The sequence below is a fragment of the Staurois parvus genome, unplaced genomic scaffold, assembly GCF_062004578.1.
Source record: "Staurois parvus isolate SC_StPar_1 unplaced genomic scaffold, SC_StPar_1.0 ptg000877l, whole genome shotgun sequence".
Taxonomy (NCBI): domain Eukaryota; kingdom Metazoa; phylum Chordata; class Amphibia; order Anura; family Ranidae; genus Staurois; species Staurois parvus.
This window is the reverse complement of record NW_028318673.1, coordinates 511,276-534,665: the sequence shown is the minus strand read 5'-3', so window position 1 is coordinate 534,665 and position 23,390 is coordinate 511,276. Positions and strand designations below refer to the sequence as shown.

The following is a 23,390-nucleotide window of genomic DNA, read 5'->3' as shown; positions in this document are numbered from 1 at the left end:
CAGTCAGGTCTGCGTTTTATTAATAGAGATGAGAGTGATGTCATGTGACCTCCCAGAATCCTCCTCACCTCTCCGGTCAGGTCTGTGTTTTATTAATAGAGATAAGGGTGATGTCATGTGACCTCCCAGAATCCTCCTCACCTCTCCGGTCAGGTCTGTGTTTTATTAATAGAGATGAGAGTGATGTCATGTGACCTCCCAGAATCTTCCTCACCTCTCCGGTCAGGTCTGTGTTTTATTAATAGAGATAAGAGTGATGTCATGTGACCTCCCAGAATCCTCCTCACCTCTCCGGTCAGGTCTGTGTTTTATTAATAGAGATAAGTGATGTCATGTGACCTCTCAGAATCCTCCTCACCTCTCCGGTCAGGTCTGTGTTTTATTAATAGAGATGAGAGTGATGTCATGTGACCTCCCAGAATCCTCCTCACCTCTCCGGTCAGCAGGTAGATGATCTCCAGGGTGAGGTTTAGTATCCTCTCAGTCATGTGACTCTGGTCCTCCTCCATCCTCATTGGTGGGGTCATGTGGTTTTCTCTGTAGATGGATAGCGGTGAATTATGTGGACTGTATTGGTTGTATAATATTAGGGGGGGGGATATAAGGGGGTAATAGACGGGCTGCTCTCAGTGGGAGATGGAACATGTAGATGAGGTTACTTAGTGTTTGTTGTGTTTCCTGCAGGTCTGTAATATCAGGAAAATCCTTGTTTTCTTGTCCTTTGACTGCAGACAGATATGTGTATATGAAGCTCCAACAGGCTAAATACAGAGTCAGAAGCTGCAGACATCACAGGGGGTCCCTATACCTGGTGGGGGGTCTGAGAGCAGCCATGATGTCAGTACATTGGAGTTGGTGATAGTGAAAGGTATTGAGGAGCCAAATGTACCCGGTTCAGTCTAGTTTGTAAATAGAGCGGCCTGGGATACATGGTAAGAGGGAACTTCCACAACAAAAACAAGACTGTGTGGGGTTGTCCTTACAAATACAAAGCAGACCCTTATCCTGGATGGGAGTCTGGTATAGATATAAATGGGGGAAGCCCACACAATGAAAGAAGGCCTGGGGTCCTCCCCAGATCACGCACCCCCTCCCCCAAACCATGCCAGGTCATTGTGCCCTCAGTATGGGGAGTGTATCTTGTAAAGGACCTCTTCCCCACAACCCTGACCCAGGGGGGTCTCCTGGTGGGGGACATATTGGAATCTGGAATCCCCCTTCAAATAAGAGGGCTCTCAGCTACCTCCCCCACATGAATGTGTAAGGGTACGTATACCCCGGGGTGATCATTCAGAAAGAAATAATGAAATTAGTAAATAAAGACGTCACCCACATCACATGACTAGTCCTTCATTAATAAACAAAGATTCCCCCAAAGTAATCCCTCGTCACTCATCCAACAATGCAGATCTACATCATTAATAATGAACGATGTCCAATGAGAAAACACATGCTGACCGCCAACACCATCTGTTTCCAAAGACTACTCACCATGGATGACAACTCACAGTGACTATGGAGGAAGAGGACGGACGTGACTATGGAGGAAGAGGACGGACGTGACTATGGAGGAAGAGGACGGACGTGACTATGGAGGAAGAGGACGGATGTGACTATGGAGGAAGAGGACGGATGTGACTATGGAGGACGAGGACAGACGTGACTATGGAGGAAGAGGACGGACGTGACTATGGAGGAAGAGGACGGACGTGACTATGGAGGACGAGGACGGACGTGACTATGGAGGACGAGGACGGACGTGACTATGGAGGACGAGGACGGACGTGACTATGGAGGACGAGGACGGACGTGACTATGGAGGAAGAGGACGGACATGACTATGGAGGAAGAGGACGGACATGACTATGGAGGATGAGGACGGACATGACTATGGAGGAAGAGAACGGACGTGACTATGGAGGAAGAGGACGGACGTGACTATGGAGGAAGAGGACGGACGTGACTATGGAGGAAGAGGACGGACGTGACTATGGAGGAAGAGGACAGGCATGACTATGGAGGATGAGGACGGACATGACTATGGAGGAAGAGGACGGACATGACGGTGGATTACTGGGTGTAAAAAGAAAATCACATCTTATTACCTCCTCTGCTGCCACTTCCACCAACGTCTTCTCTATATTTCCTACCTCATGGAACTTCCTGTCTGTACCTGACATCATGTCCTGTCTGTAGATGACATCACTTCCTGTCTGTACTGATATTGCTTCCTGTCAGTTCCTAACATTACTTCCTGTCTGTACCTGACATCACTTCCTGTCTTCCATAGAGTCTTCCTGTTTGTGTATAAGCGAGAACATCACCTTGTGGAGCTCAGAGGAACTGCAGCCCAGAGAAATGTCTCCCTGAACATGGTCTTGTGCTATGAGTTCAGCTTTTTGAATGTTTTCTTGTAACATTTGCCCATTAACTATCCTTTGTGGGGAAGTTACAGACCTGGGTTATCCAATCTAATCCATATGATGGCAATCAGCCTATAAAACCCTCCATAACTCAGCAGCAATGTCCCGAGGATTACATCTTTCTTAAGAATAACAAAAACAATTCATATTATTGTCTCTGCCTGGGGCCATAGTTGGACCTGGAGGTGACTTGTCACATGAAGGATTCTCATCAGCTGCACTCTGTAATTAGCTCCCTCTTGATATTTCATTCTGTTGATGATGACATAACTCCATACACATGATCTCCTCCTGATAAACCAAACTCCCGAAATATGTGTCACCCAAATGGGCTCGCTCACATAGAGTAGGGTTGGGGCCACTCTATCCTTGTGAACGAGCCCATTGGGGTGACACACAGAATAAAATATGAAGAATGGGCTGATTACGGAGTGTGACTCTTCATCTTCTTGTAGACGGTATAGTCACAGATGAGAACACAGGAGACCAAGTCCATATCTCATGCTTCCTAATTTATAGAGATAATATGTGGGCTCTAACCCAATCCAGTCACCTCTGGGGGGTGTTCCCTCCTCAGCCCTGGGGTTGGTTCTGTCTTCTGAAGGTGCCATGGGCTATATTATTATTATTATACAGTATTTATAAAGCACCAATAGTTCGCTCAGCGCTGTACATTACAGAGGGGGACAGAACATGTGACAGAACAATACCAATACAATGCAAAACATGAGGGGATTGAGGGCCCTGCTCTTTCCAGCTTACAATCTAGGAGGGAGGGGATGGTGGCACAGGAGGAGATAGCTGTGGGGGATGGAGTGGTAGGAAGAGTGGAGGAGGTCGGCAAGTTAGCAGGGGGTGGGGTAGGCTTCCCTGAAGAGGTGGGTTTTCAGGGTGTGCCTAAAGGAGAGGAGAGTAGGTGATAATCTGATGGGTTGGGGCACGGAGTTCCAGAGGATGGGTGACACCCTGGAGAAGTCCTGGAGGCGAGCATGGGAGGAGGAGACCAGGGAACAAGAGAGAAGGAGGTCTTGTGAGGAGCGGAGTGTGCGTGTTGGGTGGTACTTGGATATTGGGTCAGTGATGTAGTTCGGGGCAGTATGGTGGACGGCTTTGTACGTCAGTGTTAGGATTTTAAATTTGATCCGTTGCGCAATCAGAAGCCAGTGGAGGGATTGACAGAGGAGGGTGGAGGACACTGAGCGGAGGCCAGTGGAGGGATTGGCAGAGGAGGGTGGAGGACACTGAGCAGAGGCCAGTGGAGGGATTGACAGAGGGGGGTGGAAGCCAGTGGAGGGATTGGCAGAGGGGAGTGGTGGAGATGGAGCCATTGGAAAGGTGAATGAGTCTGGCAGCCATATTCAGGATGGACTGAAGCGGGGATAGCCTGTGGTGAGGCAGGCCAGTGAGGAGGGAGTTGCAGTAGTCGAGTCGTGATATGATGACGGAGTGGATGAGCTGTTTAGTGGTTTCTGGGGTTAGGAACGTGCGTATCTTGGTGATGTTGCGGAGGTGGAGTCTGCATGAGTTTGTTAAAGATTGGACTTGGGGCTGGAAGGATAGGTTGGAGTCCAGAATTACACCAAGTACTCTGGCCTGCAGGGCGGGTTTGATGGTGACATTGTTGGATGTGATGGAGAAGTCAATGGGGGGTGGTGTCCGGGCTGGGGGGAAGACAAGAAACTCGGTTTTGGAGAGGTTTAGTTTAAGGAAGTGGAGCGACATCCAGTCTGATATGTCGCTCAGTAGGTGTGTGATTCGGGCGGAGACCGAGGGGGTGAGGTGGGTGGTTGAGAGATAGATTTGTGTGTAGATAGATAGATATGGACCCAACATTTCTGGTGTCTGGGTTGCAAATGTGATTTCCAACACCATTGCTTAAGTCTACATATTCATTCACAGCATGGCTGTCATGAGCAGACCCCATAGAACCATGTTGGGGCCCCTCTGGGATTCTGTACTCCCAACACATACCATTTTATATAAGAAGGACAATCCTTTGCAGCCAGTGAGGAGCCCAATGTGCACAAATCTCTTCTCCCCACTGGGGTCGTAGTCAGCACATCAAAATATTTACTTCGAGGCTCAGTGAGGTGACAGATCAATCATCCGTATCTATGTCTACAGGGATGTCAGATCATTATTGCCATCTAGGTGTTCATTCCTCCAATCTTCACACTCCAGAGCCGACTATTCAGATTTTTATATTGGAACCATTTGTCTTCTACTGACCACTAAATGAAGAGAACACTGTATCTGTAATAGTGAACATTGAATTCCAGGAATATCTGTCATATCATACCACCTTTACAGGAGATGTTACATCCAACCATTGCTGGTGTCCTCCATGTCTATGGTCACCTTACAGAGACTATCTGAGATATGTTCCAGAAGGTCCTGCCAACATTCCATACCAGACCCTTATCTGAGCATGCTGGCCAGGCCAGGAAACAGGTGGGGAGGGGATGTATTTCCTCCTTCTTGGACCATACCAGGTGACATGCCCTCAACATGGAGATGAGGACTTGCCAGGGGGGGACAAGGTCAAGGGTCTCTTCCTCTATACCTCTATTCACTCAGAAAAAGAGAAATTGTAAAGAAAAAGAATTATCAGAAATGTCCTATGCTGTACATTAATGTCAATCATGAAATCTGATGCCCACCAAAATGAAAAATCTGATGTAATATGGGGGTCAGGAGCCATTTCTCAACTGGGGTTCCTTGTATCCATATAACAGATATGTGACAGGACTAAATCTGCAATTACATTTTACTGCAAAATCAAAGATGACAAAACCCCTCCCCCGAGGAGTCCTATATTTCTGTCCCCCTTGGTGGGAGTGGAGGTGACCCCTCTATAAGGATCTACCGTCCATACACACCCAGCACAAGGCCGGGGTCACACTACCAGACGCTTCTCGGGGCTGCAGTTCCTCTGAGCTCCACAAGGTGGGGATCTCACTTCTACCCAGACAGGAAGTCTCTATGGAAGACAGACAGGAAGTGATGTCAGGTACAGACAGGATGTGATGTCAGGTACAGGCAGGAAGTAGAGAGGAGACGTAGCTGGAAGTGGCAGCAGAGGAGGTAATAAGATGTTATTTCCTATTTACACCCAGTAACTTCCCATCATGTCCGTCCTCTTCCTCCATAGTCATGTCCGTCCTCTTCCTCCATAGTCAGGTCCGTCCTTTTCCTCCATAGTCAGGTCCGTCCTCTTCCTCCATAGTCACTGTGACGTCTTTTATGTCCAGCAGATGATGATACACACATATATAGTGTGGGAACCCAGATGAACCCCTTCAGGGGGAGGAGTTGATGATAATATATTTGCTCCCAAAGCTGGCCTACATGGTTCAGTTTTTTTGTTCAGCCAGCGGGATGAGTGAACACACTGAAGCGATTCCCCCATCCACACATTGGAGGTGGATGGGGGAATCCTCCTTGCTGCACTCTTGTATTCTGACAATGGGGGGACTCCTCCGCTCTCAGAATACACGGATCAGCACTGAAGCTATTGGCTGCAGCCGCTGGGGGAGTGGCTTTTATCCGGCAGTGGCCACACATGGATGGAAATGTGAGCGATCCCTGCTGAACCAGCTGAATTTCCATGGATCTATGGTCACCTTCAGTGACTTCCTCCCCTCCCCCTCATCTCCTTCATGATGGAAGTCATGCTGAGATCATCTCCCATTGGCTGAGCAATATTCTCATTTGTCTCTCAGCTCCTTCTTGCTTTTCCTCGTCCTGCCTGTTGTTTCCTTGGATTGATTTTCTGTGTAGTGACCCCGGCTTGGTCTCTTGGATGCGCTCGTCTGTTGCTTGCCCTGACCTTTCTCCTGATTCCTGGATCTCCTCCTCATCTCTCCTCCATATCCTCTTACACAGCTTTTCTCCACACCTGCAGTGACCCTGGGGGGAGGAAACTTGGCACCAGAACATCTGGAGAAGTCTGGAGATCATGTGACATCACATTGCCTCCACCTCCCTCCCTGATAGAAGAGAGAAAGAAGAAGAAGATTCTAGAAGTCACCAGAGAGATCACTGAGCTGCTGACAGGAGAGGTGAGCGGTGCCGGGAATTCTGGGACATTCTCCAGTAACAGACAAGGGATGTGTCTGGATGGTGACTGTATCATTGTGTGTGTCAGGTTCCTATAAGGTGTCAGGGTGTCACTGTCTATTTCTCCATGGAGGAGTGGGAGTATTTAGAAGGACACAAGGATCTCTACAAGGACGTCATGATGGACAATCAGCCGCCCCTCACATCACCGGGTAAGAGGAGACTTTATTGTAAAGGAGAGAGCAGTACGGAGGATCCACCTAGATCCCCCATCATCTGATAAACACATAGAAACAATGGATTCAGTCAGTGTGTGTGTTTCCTACAGATGGATCCAGTCATGGGAACCCACCAGAGAGATGTCCCCGTCCTCTGTATTCCCGGGATTCCACACAGGAAGGTCACACCATCCCTCACTATTACAAGGTTGGTGGGATGGAGCATTCAGAACATGGACTCATAGAAGTGATTTTTTTAATGTGATGCAACAATATTGGAGTTTATGTTTTACAGATGAGCTCTTCTATTATTATTTTATTTTAGGGTGAAGATCTGATAGATATAAAAGTTGAGGTGAAAGCAGAAGAAGAAGAGGCGTATGTGAGGGATGATCAGCAGTCTATGGAGGAGGATGGAATAACGGGGACATTTATAGAGGAGGACACTCCTACAGAGATCAGCACAGGTGGGTCATGAACACTAAATCCATTCCTCCACCTATACTTGTCATGCTTCCCTTCACATTGATCCAGCACCGGGTTTTGCCTCCTGTCCGTGTTGCTCGGGTTCCTGCCTATCCCCCCTGAACCTAGGTATTATCAAGTCTTTGTACCTGTGTGTTAGTGTTCCAGCAACGTGTCTTCATGTGGAAGCCGGACCCCTCTGGTTCCTGTGGTATTCACTGCTTCTTGAGTATTCCCATATTCTGTGTGCTGTTTGATCCTGTCTTTGTTCTCAGTGTTTTCCCTCTGGCTGTGCAGTTATATTCCCTTTGGTTTCTGTCCGTGGATCCCCTCATTTCCTGTTGCTGTGTGTGTCCTTCTCAGCATTGTTTCCTGTTGTTTGCCTGCAGCCCTTTCCATCTTGCTGAGTCTCTCTGTCTGCACCATTGCTCAGCATCCCTCCCTCTCCTGCACTTTACACGTGTTCCCTGCGTCCTCTCCCCCGGAGCCCCTTCCTAGGTTGCTGCAGTAGGTGACCTTGGTTCCTAGTATCCTGTGTGTACCGCGTGTCCTTCCAGCATGCTATTTGGTTGCACTGTGCCTGCACGGGTGTGTTAGAGAGCCACAATCTGGGGGCTGCCATGCAGCACAACATCCACCCCTCCAGTGGCTCTGGTGAAGACCGGATTGCTCTTTAGATCCTGAAACTCTGACACACCACCGTTTGTGTGCGGTCACACTGCTCCTGCATCTGCAAGGGTAGAATTGTGCGCTCCTCAGAGACCAAGCTGCCTGATGTGGGTGGAGTCCTGGTTTGGGGGAACCAATCAGCTCCTGTCTAGTAATCCTCTTTGTCTTTGTATTTTAGTCCATGGCCGGGAGATGAGGAAAACCTCCGAGGATTGTCTCACTTTGTCTCCAGACTGGAAAGTAGAAGATGAGGACATCACACAGTATAGTCCAGGAGAAAACCCGGCTCCCTCCAATGTCCATCCGGCACCACCCAGTGTAGATGGACCATCGGATTCCTCGTATCCTGAGGAACCTCAGACTGTGCGGGACCAGGCCGGCCTTCCAACAGGGAAGACATTCTCCTGTACTGAATGCGGGAAGGGTTTTTCAGATAAGTCTAATCTTTACAGACATAAGAAATTACACACAGGGGACAAGCCACATTCCTGTTCTGAGTGCGGGAAATGTTTTTCACAGAAGTTCCATCTTTACAGACATCATAGATCTCACACAGGAGAAAAACCATATTCCTGTCCTGAGTGCGGGAAATGTTTTTCAGTGAAATCCAGTCTTTCCAAACATCAGAGATCTCACATGGTGGAGAAACCATATACCTGCCCTGAGTGTGGAAAATGTTTTATAAAGAACTCCCATCTTTCCAAACATCAGAGGTCTCACATGGGCAAGAATTCCTGTCCTGAGTGTGGGAAATGTTTTGTACAGAAATCAGAACTTGTCACACATCAGAAGTTTCACATGGTAGAGAAGCCGTATTCCTGTTCTGAGTGCGGGAAGTGTTTCAGGGTTCATTCCAAACTTAAGGTGCATAAAAGATCTCACACAGGTGAGAAGCCGTATTCCTGTCCTGAGTGTGGGAAATGTTTTTCACAGAAATCTAGTCTTAACATACATCAGAGATCCCACACAGGGGAGAAGCCATTTTCTTGTTCTGAGTGTGGGAAATGTTTTTCAGATAAATCCAGTCTTAAAAATCATAAGAGATTGCACACAGGTGAAATGCTGTACTCTTGTCCTAGGTGTGGAAAAGGTTTTGTACGAAAATCAGAACTTGTCACACATCAGATGTATCACACGGGGCAAAAGCCATACTCCTGTTCCAAGTGCGGGAAATGTTTTGTACGAAAAACAGTACTCGTCAAACATCAAAGGTCTCACATGTAAAAACTGTATTCCTGTTCTGAGTGTGAGAAATGTGTCTTAGAAAAATCAGAACTTGAAACACATCAGAGATCTTACACGGGGAGAAGTCATATTCCTGTCCTGAGTGAGGGAAATGTTCCTCACTGAAGTCCTGTCTTCCTGTACATCAGGGGTCCCACACAACCCTGGAGGTGTATTAGTGCCTTGAGTGCGGGAAATGTCTTCTAGATGAATGTTGCTGGACATCCCAGCTCTCATGTGGGGAAGAAGCACACCCTGATATACACCTCAGATATACTCCATGGCTGATCTTCATCATGGAAGAAACAGTTCATAAGGAGATCAGAGGCCCCCAAAGAAATGGATGACGTGTGGGACCGGGTCAGCCATTGATATCAGGAGAAGAATAAAAATGGAGTCCTGACCTGTCATTGGCTGAGTACATTTTGTGGTGGGAGATTTCACAAACACTTAGAGGTCTGTATAAAAATAAATATTTCTTCCTCCTGTATACCGGACACTTCCCCCCCTTCCTGCCCAGGCTGACTGGTAACTATCAGCACTCTCACACTTTGAATGACAATTACACAGTCATGCAACATTGTACCCAAATTATATTTTGTAATTTTTTCACACAAATAGATATTTATTTTGGTGGTATTTAAACACCACTTTTTACCAATTCTGCTTGTTTCTTGTTTTTACAAATAAATGGTCTTTCCTTATAAATGTAGACAAAGGTGTATTCTGCGCCATTTCTTGGGTACAATAACCCCAATCAGTGTCTATGATTCAGTGTGTAGGAGAGTTATAGAGTCTACAAACTATGGGATAGATGTCTGAAAATCCATCATGTCTGATGACGGCAGATCTCATTTCTGAGGATCAAAAACACCAGAACGGTACAAATTGTCAGAACTTTATCTGTGAGGAAATAATCCGTATACAATTCATGGAAACAGGCGGGATCTGGAATGAAGGAGATTCCCTACTAATTCTCACAAAGTAACCGACATCCCAGTTCTGTATTTGTGATAATTGGAAGATAAAATGCAATAATGTGCAAAAATATATATTTATTATTAATAAAATCAGTGCAAAATGTCACTTTGACGCACTTCCGGTTGCCTGTTCCGGCGTCTGACGTCATTTCCGGTGAGTGGAACGCACGCCGAGCGGTGCGTTCCAAGGGGCCATCTTTGCATAGTGGATGAGTCTGCACTGAGGTCTGCCATCCTGCTGTATACTAGGCTGTGGGGTCTTTTATGCAAAAGTCGCTGTACATGGAAAGTGGATAGTTTTTTAAGGAAAAATCGTTGTTGTTTCAAATAAAATGCGGGTTATATCCCGCTAAAATGTGAGTGGTCTGGAGAGATTGTTTTGATGAGAAACCACTACGGTATTACACTATGGTTTTTTATTCTTCCTGATTTTCCTTGGGGGATTCGGTGAGAGGAGGAACCAGAAGAGGTACCCATACACGAGAGGAAGCAGTATTTGGAGGTCTTATATAAAGTAAAGGGGGTCCAGGAGCCCTTAATATTCCTGAAAGGCGTGTGACTCACAATTATCTGGTGAGTGCGGTTAATGTTGGTTTTTGCACTGGTGGATGGTGAAGGGATCAAAGGCACGGAAGAATCCAATGAAAATTACAATATAATTACAATTTAACTTATTTTGTCACAGGACTGTTATTTTTGGGATTTTTTTGTCACTGGACTTATTAATTCAAAAATTATTTATTTATTTATATATTTTTTTTTTATTTCATTAGCACAAAAGTGGTTTTGTGTCACAGTTTTTTAAGTTTGTTTAATAGGTTGGGTGATGCAATTTATTATGTGGGTTTGCGCTGGTATTTATTGATATAAGTTTTTTTGGTTTTTGCACAGAATTGTTACTGAGGGACACAGAATTGTTACTCAGGGACACAGAATTGTTACTCAGGGACACAGAACTGTTACTCAGGGACACAGAACTGTTACTCAGGGACACAGAACTGTTACTCAGGGACAGACACAGAATTGTTACTGAGGGACACAGAATTGTTACTGAGGGACACAGAATTGTTACTGAGGGACACAGAATTGTTACTGAGGGACACAGAATTGTTACTCAGGGACAGACACAGAATTGTTACTGAGGGACACAGAACTGTTACTCAGGGACACAGAACTGTTACTCAGGGACAGACACAGAATTGTTACTGAGGGACACAGAATTGTTACTGAGGGACACAGAATTGTTACTCAGGGACAGACACAGAATTGTTACTCAGGGACAGACACAGAATTGTTACTCAGGGACAGACACAGAATTGTTACTGAGGGACACAGAATTGTTACTCAGGGACACAGAACTGTTACTCAGGGACACAGAACTGTTACTCAGGGACACAGAACTGTTACTCAGGGACAGACACAGAATTGTTACTGAGGGACACAGAATTGTTACTGAGGGACACAGAATTGTTACTCAGGGACACAGAACTGTTACTCAGGGACACAGAACTGTTACTCAGGGACAGACACAGAATTGTTACTGAGGGACACAGAATTGTTACTGAGGGACACAGAATTGTTACTGAGGGACACAGAATTGTTACTCAGGGACAGACACAGAATTGTTACTGAGGGACACAGAACTGTTACTCAGGGACACAGAACTGTTACTCAGGGACAGACACAGAATTGTTACTGAGGGACACAGAATTGTTACTCAGGGACACAGAATTGTTACTCAGGGACAGACACAGAATTGTTACTCAGGGACAGACACAGAATTGTTACTCAGGGACAGACACAGAATTGTTACTGAGGGACACAGAATTGTTACTGAGGGACACAGAATTGTTACTGAGGGACACAGAATTACTGAGGGACACAGAATTGTTACTCGGGGACACAGAATTGTTACTCAGGGACACAGAATTGTTACTCAGGGACAGACACAGAATTGTTACTGAGGGACACAGAATTGTTACTCAGGGACACAGAATTGTTACTGAGGGACACAGAATTGTTACTCAGGGACACAGAATTGTTACTCAGGGACAGACACAGAATTGTTACTGAGGGACACAGAATCGTTACTCAGGGACACATAATCGTTGAATTAAAGAGTATGTCAGACAACATGCAGAGGAGTGGCAGAGGAGGCAATGTTTTAGGAGCGAGCAGACGTGGCAGCAGAGGAAGGGGTCGAGACAGCACTAGTCGCAGCCAGAGGCCAGTGCTCCCGGTGTCATCCAGCGGTCGTGTCTCCACCGACAACCCTGCCGTCATCGATTGGTTGGCTCGGTCGTCTTCCTCTTCCCAGGTCACCTCTGACACCTACAGCCATCGGTCGGTGTGTACGTCAGACACAACCGTTAGTTGGCATGGGCCGGGAGCAAGCCCACTGAAATCACATGTCCTCTACCTGCCCCTGTCCTTTGCTGTTCCCTCACCAAGCGAAGTATCGCATGCTGTGGGCTCAGCCCCACTGTACAGTGAGGAAGAGCTAACAGAGGGCGGTCAGGAACGGGGGGAGACATCCGCCTCTTCAGCAGCCAGGCGAAGAAGTACTGGCGAGGAGAGTGGCTCGGTAGCCGGTCTAGAGACAGGTCTGTCTCCTGACCCACACGCAGCCGAGGGGGCTAGTAGTGAGGCGGAGACCCTAATTGATGATGAGGAGGCTGATCGCACTTGGCAGCCTCGTCGTCATCAGGCAATTTCTTCCGCATCATCAGGAGAAGAGGGTGCCAGCTTGGCAGCGAGCAAAACAGTCGGTGGGTTGCCCAGGAGGCAGCAGGGTCGCAACAGTGTCAGTGGAGGCAAACGGCCACGGAGTAGAGCACCAGCTCCACTGCAGCCTACCACCACAGCCAGTAGTGGTGCCGGTGTGCACGGAGGAAGTAGCAGTCAGCCAGTGAGGAGTAGCGGGGGCAAAGTTTCCTACTCGGCGGTGTGGAAATTTTTCGTCAAGCCGCCCGAGGAAGTAAACGTAGCCGTATGTCGACTATGTGGCCAGAAAGTCAAGCGTGGCCAGGGGGCCCATGTTGGGACTACAGCGTTGCGTCAGCATATGCAGCGTCGCCATTTGGTGGCCTGGGAAAACCGTGATAAAGATACGGCGGTTCTGCCTGCCCCAGCCCCCGCTCCATCACCCGCTCCGTTACTTGCTCCGTCACCGGACGTCAATCGCCCTCTATCAGCCAGTCAAGGCTCCAACACCTCTGCTGAGGGGAGTTGTTCCGCTCGTTCAGATGCTCCTTCTCCTGCTACTCCTCTTCACGGATTCCGTCAGCAGTCTTTTTTGGAATCCGTTTCCAAGAGACAACAGTTTGCGAGCACGCACCCGACGGTGCAAAAGCTGAACGTCCTCCTGTCCAAGTTGCTGGTGCTGCAGTCCCTCCCTTTCCAAGTGGTGGACTCAGCACCTTTCCGAGAAATGATGGCTTGTGCCGCTCCACGGTGGAGAGTGCCAAGCCGGCATTTCTTCGCCAAAAAGGCAGTGCCAGCCCTGCATTCACATGTAGAAGAGATGGTGGGCCAGTCTTTGAGCATGTCGGTCTCTGCCGAAGTGCACGGCAGCGCCGACGTGTGGAGCTGTAACTACGGTCAGGGACAGTACATGTCATTTACGGCCCACTGGGTGAACGTGGTGCCAGCACAGCCGCACCAGCAACTTGGACAGGTCACGACGCTTTTGCCTCCACGTTTGCACGTCCTTGGTCCAGCAAAGATGTCCGCCTCTACCACCTCTTCTTCCGCCGTGTCCTCAGCCGCCACCCCCATGCCAAGTCCCATTACCCGACTGGCATATCACATGTGCAGGGCGCAACGGTGTCACGCTGTGCTGCACCTGGTATGCCTTGGCGAACGTAGTCACACAGGGGAGGAACTTCTGAGTGTAATGAACAGAGAAATCGACAGATGGCTGTCTCCGCGCAAACTGAAAATCGGAACCATGTTGACCGACAACGGAAAGAACATGGTGTCTGCTCTGCGTCAAGGAAGGTTGTGCCATGCGCCATGCATGGCTCACGTGTTCAATCTGGTTGTCAAGCGGTTCCTAAAATCCACCATCCCACTGCAAGACATCCTTAAAATGTCACGTAAACTTTGCATGCATTTCAGCCATTCCTACACCGCAAAGAACACCCTCCTTGAGCTGCAGCGGCAGAACGGAATTCCACAGCATTGCCTGATCTGCGACGTTGCAACAAGGTGGAATTCAACCCTACACATGTTAGATCGCCTTTACGAGCAGCGAAAGGCCATCATCGATTTCCTGATGTTACAAGCGGATAAAGGTACTCCCCTGTGTAACTTCGATGTCAGCCATTGGCAGCTCATGCGTGACACCTGCCGCTTGCTCAGGCCCTTTGAGGAGGCCACGCTATTCGTGAGTCGGCAGGACTATGGGATGAACGACGTCATTTCTCTGTTGCACGTCCTGGAACAATGGCTGGTCAGGGTGCGGTAGACGTGGCGCACAGATCTCAACGCCACATGACCCCTGTGGGGGCAGGACAGGAAGAAGAGGAGGAGGTAGAGGAGGACATTGGTGCTCAGGAATTATTGAGTGAAATGGGTGGTTTTTCCACTCAGCGGACAGGAGTGGAGGAGCAGGAGCATCTGGTAGAGGAGGAGGAGGAGGAGACAGAGGACCCAGACGCACCGTGGCAGTATGCTGTGGAGATGGAGGCAGGGAGTCCCTCGCATTCCTTGGCACAAATGGCCCATAGCATGCTCGGTTGCTTGCGTAGCGACAGCCGAATAATAACCATCAGACAGAGGGATGACTTTTGGCTGTCCACCTTGTTGGACCCTCGCTACCGTTCCAAAATGGTGGCCTTTTTCACACCTGCTGAGAGGGAGGCCAAAATTACGTACTATAAAAACCACCTATGTAGTCAGTTGGTCTCTGCCTTTGTGCGCCAACGTCCATCCTCAGACACTGTGGGCCCTGTGCGCTCGCGTTCCGCTGCCATGGCAGCAGGGGTGGGGTGGTAGGAGCAGTGGCAGCTCCACCAGCAGCGGCTGCCTCAGTCTGCAGTCGATGATGAGTAGCTTTCTTCACCAGCGCAGTGAGGAAACTACTAACCAGCCGCAGCAGCAGCAGCAGCATCAGGTGGACCTGGAGCAGGAGCTCAAACAACAGGCTTGGGCCTACTTGGACAGCACCCTGCCAACCGAGGTAGACAATCCCCTTGACTACTGGGCAACGAAACTTGACCTTTGGCCCCAACTAGCTGAATTTGCCCTTGAAAGGCTGTCATGCCCGGCCAGTAGCGTGGCATCAGAGCGCGTGTTTAGTGCGGCAGGAGGTATTGTAACTCCGCGGAGGACACGACTGTCCACCCAAAGTGTGGAGAGACTCACGTTTGTGAAAATGAATCAGGCGTGGATTAGTCTGGATCTCAAACCACCAGTTCCTGACACAACTGACTAAATCCGCCATGAATCATGCCCCTGCCATGTGCCACTTTCAGGTCTCCTCACACTCCTGCTGGGTTCCATTTTGTCATAGGATGCTGGCAGATTACAGGCCTCCCATAGCTGCTGCCAGGCCCCTAATCTGCCATGGGCCCCCGTACCGCCTCCTCATGCTGCTGCCAGGTCCACAGTGTCTCATGGGTCCCTGTACCGCCTCCCATTGCTGCTGTCTCCATCGCCACACTCTGCCATGTGCCACTTTCAGGTCTCCTCACACTGCTGCTGGGTTCCATTTTGTCATAGGGTTCTGGCAGATTACGGGCCTCCCATAGCTGCTGCCAGGCCCCTAATCTGCCATGGACCCCTGTACCGCCTCCTCATGCTGCTGCCAGGTCCACAGTGTCTCATGCCATGTGCCACTTTCAGGTCTCCTCACACTGCTGGTGTGTTCCATTTTGTCATAGAGTGCTGGCAGATTACGGGCCTCCTATTGCTGCTGCCAGGCCCCTAATCTGCCATGGGCCCCTGTACCGCCTCCCATTGCTGCTGTCTCCATCGCCACACTCTGCCATGTGCCACTTTCAGGTCTCCTCACACTGCTGGTGTGTTCCATTTTGTCATAGGGTGCTGGCAGATTACGGGCCTCCCATAGCTGCTGCCAGGCTTGTAATCTGCCATGGGCCCCTGTACCGCCTCCTCATGCTGCTGCCAGGTCCACAGTGTGTCATGCCATGTGCCACTTTCAGGTCTCCTCACACTGCTGCTGTGTTCCATTTTGTCATAGAGTGCTGGCAGATTACGGGCCTCCCATTGCTGCTGCCAGGCCCCTAATCTGCCATGGGCCCCCGTACCGCCTCCTCATGCTGCTGCCAGGTCCACAGTGTGTCATGCCATGTGCCACTTTCAGGTCTCCTCACACTGCTGGTGTGTTCCATTTTGTCATAGGGTGCTGGCAGATTACGGGCCTCCCATAGCTGCTGCCAGGCCCCTAATCTGCCATGGGCCCCTGTACCGCCTCCTCATGCTGCAGCCAGGTCCACAGTGTGTCATGGGTCCCTGTACCGCCTCCCATTGCTGCTGTCTCCATCGCCACACTCTGCCATGTGCCACTTTCAGGTGTCCTCACACTGCTGGTGTGTTCCATTTTGTCATAGGGTGCTGGCAGATTACGGGCCTCCCATAGCTGCTGCCAGGCCCCTAATCTGCCATGGGCCCCTGTACCGCCTCCTCACGCTGCTGCCAGGTCCACAGTGTCTCATGGGTCCCTGTACGGCCTCCCATTGCTGCTGTCTCCATTGCCACACTCTCCCATGTGCCACTTTCAGGTGTCCTCACACTGCTGCTGGGTTCCATTTTGTCATAGGATGCTGGCAGATTACGGGCGTCTCCCATTGCTGCTGCCAGGCCTGTAATCTGCCATGGGCCCCTGTACCGCCTCCTCACGCTGCTGCCAGGTCCACAGTGTCTCATGGGTCCCTGTACCGCCTCCCATTGCTGCTGTCTCCATCGTCACACTCTGCCATGTGCCACTTTCAGGTCTCCTCACACTGCTTCTGGGTTCCATTTTGTCATAGGTTGCTGGCAGATTACGGGCGTCTCCCATTGCTGCTGCCAGGCCCCTAATCTGCCATGGGCCCCTGTACCGCCTCCTCATGCTGCTGCCAGGTCCACAGTGTGTCATGCCATTTGCCACTTTCAGGTCTCCTCACACTGCTGCTGTGTTCCATTTTGTGATAGGATGCTGGCAGATTACGGGCCTCCCATTGCTGCGGCCAGGCCCCTAATCTGCCATGGGCCCCTGTACCGCCTCCTCACGCTGCTGCCAGGTCCACAGTGTCTCATGGGTCCCTGTACGCCCTCCTATTGCTGCTGTCTCCATCGCCACACTCTGCCATGTGCCACTTTCAGGTGTCCTCACACTGCTGCTGGGTTCCATTTTGTCATAGGATGCTGGGAGATTACGGGCCTCCCATTGCTGCGGCCAGGCCGCTAATCTGCCATGGGCCCCTGTACCGCCTCCTCACGCTGCTGCCAGGTCCACAGTGTGTCATGCCATGTGCCACTTTCAGGTCTCCTCACACTGCTGCTGTGTTCCATTTTGTCATAGAGTGCTGGCAGATTACGGGCCTCCCATTGCTGCTGCCAGGCCCCTAATCTGCCATGGGCCCCTGTACCGCCTCCCATTGCTGCTGTCTCCATCGCCACACTCTGCCATGTGCCACTTTCAGGTCTCCTCACACTGCTGGTGTGTTCCATTTTGTCATAGAGTGCTGGCAGATTACGGGCGTCTCCCATTGCTGCTGCCAGGCTTGTAATCTGCCATGGGCCCCTGTACCGCTTCCTCATGCTGCTGCCAGGTCCACAGTGTGTCATGGGTCCCTGTACCGCCTCCCATTGCTGCTGTCTCCATCGTCACACTCTGCCATGTGCCACTTTCAGGTCTCCTCACACTGCTGGTTTGTTCCATTTTGTCATAGGGTGCTGGCAGATTACGGGCCTCCCATTGCTGCGGCCAGGCCCCTAATCTGCCATGGGCCCCTGTACCGCCTCCTCACGCTGCTGCCAGGTCCACAGTGTCTCATGGGTCCCTGTACGGCCTCCCATTGCTGCTGTCTCCATCGCCACACTCTGCCATGTGCCACTTTCAGGTGTCCTCACACTGCTGCTGGGTTCCATTTTGTGATAGGATGCTGGCAGATTACGGGCCTCCCATTGCTGCGGCCAGGCCCCTAATCTGCCATGGGCCCCTGTACCGCCTCCTCACGCTGCTGCCAGGTCCACAGTGTGTCATGGGTCCCTGTACCGCCTCCCATTGCTGCTGTCTCCATCGCCACACTCTGCCATGTGCCACTTTCAGGTCTCCTCACACTGCTGCTGTGTTCCATTTTGTGATAGGATGCTGGCAGATTACGGGCCTCCCATTGCTGCGGCCAGGCCCCTAATCTGCCATGGGCCCCTGTACCGCCTCCTCACGCTGCTGCCAGGTCCACAGTGTCTCATGGGTCCCTGTACCGCCTCCCATTGCTGCTGTCTCCATCGCCACACTCTGCCATGTGCCACTTTCAGGTCTCCTCACACTCCTGCTGGGTTCCATTTTGTCATAGGATGCTGGCAGATTACGGGCCTCCCATAGCTGCTGCCAGGCCCCTAATCTGCCATGGGCCCCTGTACCGCCTCCTCATGCTGCTGCCAGGTCCACAGTGTCTCATGGGTCCCTGTACCGCCTCCCATTGCTGCTGTCTCCATTGCCACACTCTGCCATGTGCCACTTTCAGGTCTCCTCACACTGCTGCTGTGTTCCATTTTGTGATAGGATGCTGGCAGATTACGGGCCTCCCATTGCTGCGGCCAGGCCCCTAATCTGCCATGGGCCCCTGTACCGCCTCCTCACGCTGCTGCCAGGTCCACAGTGTTTCATGGGTCCCTGTACGACCTCCCATTGCTGCTGTCTCCATCGCCACACTCTGCCATGTGCCACTTTCAGGTCTCCTCACACTCCTGCTGGGTTCCATTTTGTCATAGGATGATGGCAGATTACGGGCCTCCCATAGCTGCTGCCAGGCCCCTAATCTGCCATGGGCCCCTGTACCGCCTCCTCATGCTGCTGCCAGGTTCACAGTGTCTCATGGGTCCCTTTACCGCCTCCCTTTGCTGCTGTCTCCATCGCCACACTCTGCCATGTGGCACTTTCAGGTCTCCTCACACTGCTGCTGGGTTCCATTTTGTCATAGGATGCTGGCAGATTACGGGCCTCCCATTGCTGCAGCCAGGCCCCTAATCTGCCATGGGCCTCTGTACCGCCTCCTCACGCTGCTGCCAGGTCCACAGTGTGTCATGGGCCCTGTACCGCCTCCCATTGCTGCTGTCTCCATCGCCACACTCTGCCATGTGCCACTTTCAGGTCTCCTCACACTGCTGCTGTGTTCCATTTTGTGATAGGATGCTGGCAGATTACGGGCCTCCCATTGCTGCGGCCAGGCCCCTAATCTGCCATGGGCCCCTGTACCGCCTCCTCACGCTGCTGCCAGGTCCACAGTGTCTCATGGGTCCCTGTACGGCCTCCTATTGCTACTGTCTCCATCGCCACACTCTGCCATGTGCCACTTTCAGGTGTCCTCACACTGCTGCTGGGTTCCATTTTGTGATAGGATGCTGGCAGATTACGGGCCTCCCATTGCTGCTGCCAGGCCCCTAATCTGCCATGGGCCCCTGTACCGCCTCCTCACGCTGCTGCCAGGTCCACAGTGTTTCATGGGTCCCTGTACGACCTCCCATTGCTGCTGTCTCCATCGCCACACTCTGCCATGTGCCACTTTCAGGTCTCCTCACACTCCTGCTGGGTTCCATTTTGTCATAGGATGATGGCAGATTACGGGCCTCCCATAGCTGCTGCCAGGCCCCTAATCTGCCATGGGCCCCTGTACCGCCTCCTCATGCTGCTGCCAGGTTCACAGTGTCTCATGGGTCCCTTTACCGCCTCCCTTTGCTGCTGTCTCCATCGCCACACTCTGCCATGTGGCACTTTCAGGTCTCCTCACACTGCTGCTGGGTTCCATTTTGTCATAGGATGCTGGCAGATTACGGGCCTCCCATTGCTGCAGCCAGGCCCCTAATCTGCCATGGGCCTCTGTACCGCCTCCTCATGCTGCTGCCAGGTCCACAGTGTGTCATGGGCCCTGTACCGCCTCCCATTGCTGCTGTCTCCATCGCCACACTCTGCCATGTGCCACTTTCAGGTGTCTTCACACTGCTGCTGGGTTCCATTTTGTCATAGGATGCTGGCAGATTACGGGCCTCACATTGCTGCGGCCAGGCCCCTAATCTGCCATGGGCCCCTGTACCGCCTCCTCACGCTGCTGACAGGTCCACAGTGTGTTATGGGTCCCTGTACGGCCTCCCATTGCTGCTGTCTCCATCGCCACACTCTGCCATGTGCCACTTTCAGGTCTCCTCACACTCCTGCTGGGTTCCATTTTGTCATAGGATGCTGGCAGATTACGGGCCTCCCATAGCTGCTGCCAGGCCCCTAATCTGCCATGGGCCCCTGTACCGCCTCCTCACGCTGCTGCCAGGTCCACAGTGTCTCATGGGTCCCTGTACGGCCTCCCATTGCTGCTGTCTCCATCACCACACTCTGCGATGTGCCACTTTCAGGTCTCCTCACACTGCTGCTGTGTTCCATTTTGTGATAGGATGCTGGCAGATTACGGGCCTCCCATTGCTGCGGCCAGGCCCCTAATCTGCCATGGGCCCCTGTACCGCCTCCTCACGCTGCTGCCAGGTCCACAGTGTCTCATGGGTCCCTGTACGGCCTCCCATTGTTGCTGTCTCCATCGCCACACTCTGCCATGTGCCACTTTCAGGTCTCCTCACACTCCTGCTGGGTTCCATTTTGTCATAGGATGCTGGCAGATTACGGGCCTCCCATAGCTGCTGCCAGGCCCCTAATCTGCCATGGGCCCCTGTACCGCCTCCTCATGCTGCTGCCAGGTCCACAGTATCTCATGGGTCCCTGTACCGCCTCCCATTGCTGCTGTCTCCATCGCCACACTCTGCCATGTGCCACTTTCAGGTCTCCTCACACTGCTGCTTGGTTCCATTTTGTCATAGGATGCTGGCAGATTACGGGCCTCCCATTGCTGCGGCCAGGCCCCTAATCTGCCATGGGCCCCTGTACCGCCTCCTCACGCTGCTGCCAGGTCCACAGTGTCTCATGGATCCCTGTACCGCCTCCCATTGCTGCTGTCTCCATCGCCACACTCTGCCATGTGGCACTTTCAGGTCTCCTCACACTGCTGCTGGGTTCCATTTTGTCATAGGATGCTGGCAGATTACGAGCCTCCCATTGCTGCTGCCAGGCCTGTAATCTGCCATGGGCCCCTGTACCGCCTCCTCACGCTGCTGCCAGGTCCACAGTGTCTCATGGGTCCCTGTACCGCCTCCCATTGCTGCTGTCTCCATCGTCACACTCTGCCATGTGCCACTTTCAGGTCTCCTCACACTGCTTCTGGGTTCCATTTTGTCATAGGTTGCTGGCAGATTACGGGCGTCTCCCATTGCTGCTGCCAGGCCCCTAATCTGCCATGGGCCCCTGTACCGCCTCCTCATGCTGCTGCCAGGTCCACAGTGTGTCATGCCATGTGCCACTTTCAGGTCTCCTCACACTGCTGGTGTGTTCCATTTTGTCATAGAGTGCTGGCAGATTACGGGCCTCCCATTGCTGCTGCCAGGCCCCTAATCTGCCATGGGCCACTGTACCGCCTCCTACACGTTACACTACACGTTAGGTCCCTTGAGGAACCTGCTGGCTACTAGCTGATTTCTATCGGGCGGGGACCTCTACATGGTCTTGTTATGGGACATTGGCCTCCGCCCTTGTTCTTCTTTGAATTGTTATTCCAAATATTATGTTTTTAATTTTATTGCTTTTTACCTGTTTACTGGCTAGACTGGATATATGTCAGGTATTCTATTTCTCTGGGGTTAGGAACCTTTCTTATACACGTCTTTTACAGACCCCATGGTGCCGGGAAGCATCTATGTGCTCTTCCTAATTGGAAGACTCTCCCCACTGCTATGCTTTGGTGGAGACTCTTCCAGTCCTTGACCTTGTGTCTGGGTTATTTGGTGTTTTACTGTTTTATGCTGCATATTGTTGTTTTACCACTTGAACTGACGCTAGACATTTTCTGGGCTCGGTGTCTTTTGTCTCTCCCCTATTTCTTCCTTATTTCCCTCACTTTTTTAAATTGTTTTTCTTTGTGGGTCATTTCGGGAATTTTTATTTGGTCCTGGATTCTCGATCTCCCCTACAAGGGATGTGTGGGTCTCCCCATCACTGTCTTGCATTTTTCTATGTCCACCTTAAGACCTAATAGTGGCATTGTTCCCTTACTCTCCCATAATGTGCAGGTTTGGGATCCCCTCTAAGCGTCTCAAGTTTTTTTCTCGTTATAAGTCCCTGGGAGCTGATATAGTTGCTCTGCAGGAAACCCATTTTGTCTCCTCTTTCACACCACGGTATATTCATAGAGATTTCCCTGTGTGCTTTTTGCTAATGCATCTGAGAAAGAATGAGGGGTAGCGCTCTGTTTGGCCCGGCGGTTATCCTTTACTGAATCTAAAGTGATACGGGACAAGGAAGGGCGATATCTATTGGTTAAAGGCCACTTGGGGGGAAACTTAGTGACTTTCCTGATTTACTACGCCCCTAATGTGAATCAATTAGCCTTTTTTCGATCCCCGTTTAAATCTTTAGCTCTCGAACTTGAAGGTAATGTCATTTTAGTGGGGGATTCGAATTTGGCTTTAGATCAAAGGCTTGATAAATCACATGCAACCAAACTTGTGCCCCCTGAAACAAAGTCGCAAATTTGCTCAACCTTTATATGGCTATAATTTGGTGGATGCATGGAGAGAGGCCAATCCTACTTCTAGAGACTACTCTCATTTCTCTAGAGCTCACAACCATAAAGCTTCTATCAGAGGTTTTTGTATCCAACGAGCCTATAGACTATAGCAATCTCGTGAAGAGTTGATCTCTGCCAAAACTAAGGAAGACGAGGCTTTACTGGCCCAACGTAAAATGACTCCAACCCCCGACTTGTTACTTAAGGTACAACAGGCTCGTTTGGAGCTTAATCTTTGTCTCGCCACAAAAATGGAAAAACAGCTACGATGGAGGAATCATAAATTCTTCACATGGCGAGACAAACCAGAGTGTTGAGAGAGACTTGGAGTGCTGCCCAGGGGCGGACTGACCATTTGGAAACTTGGGCACTTCCCGAGGGCCCGGGGTCAGTAGGGGGCCCCATGAGATGCCCCTGGTACCTTTTTCATAGGCTTTTTTGAGTTTGGGCAAGGACACAGAGGCCCCATGATCGCCTATTGCCCGGGGACCACATGAGTTGTCAGTCCACCCCTGGTTCTGC

At 50.9% G+C, this 23,390-nt stretch overlaps 1 protein-coding gene across 1 annotated transcript in view; it reads left to right on the top strand.

Moving 5' to 3' along the window:
- The window catches only part of LOC149443081 (uncharacterized), a 67,813-nt gene extending 58,351 nt beyond the window's left edge, over positions 1-9,462 (top strand). Inside the window, exon 12 of the mRNA XM_089655935.1 lies at positions 8,312-9,462. Coding sequence (XP_089512061.1) covers positions 8,312-9,058 — 747 coding nt within the window. The 3' untranslated portion in view covers positions 9,059-9,462. The remainder of the gene's footprint in view (positions 1-8,311) is intronic.
- Positions 9,463-23,390: the final 13,928 nt, after the last annotated feature.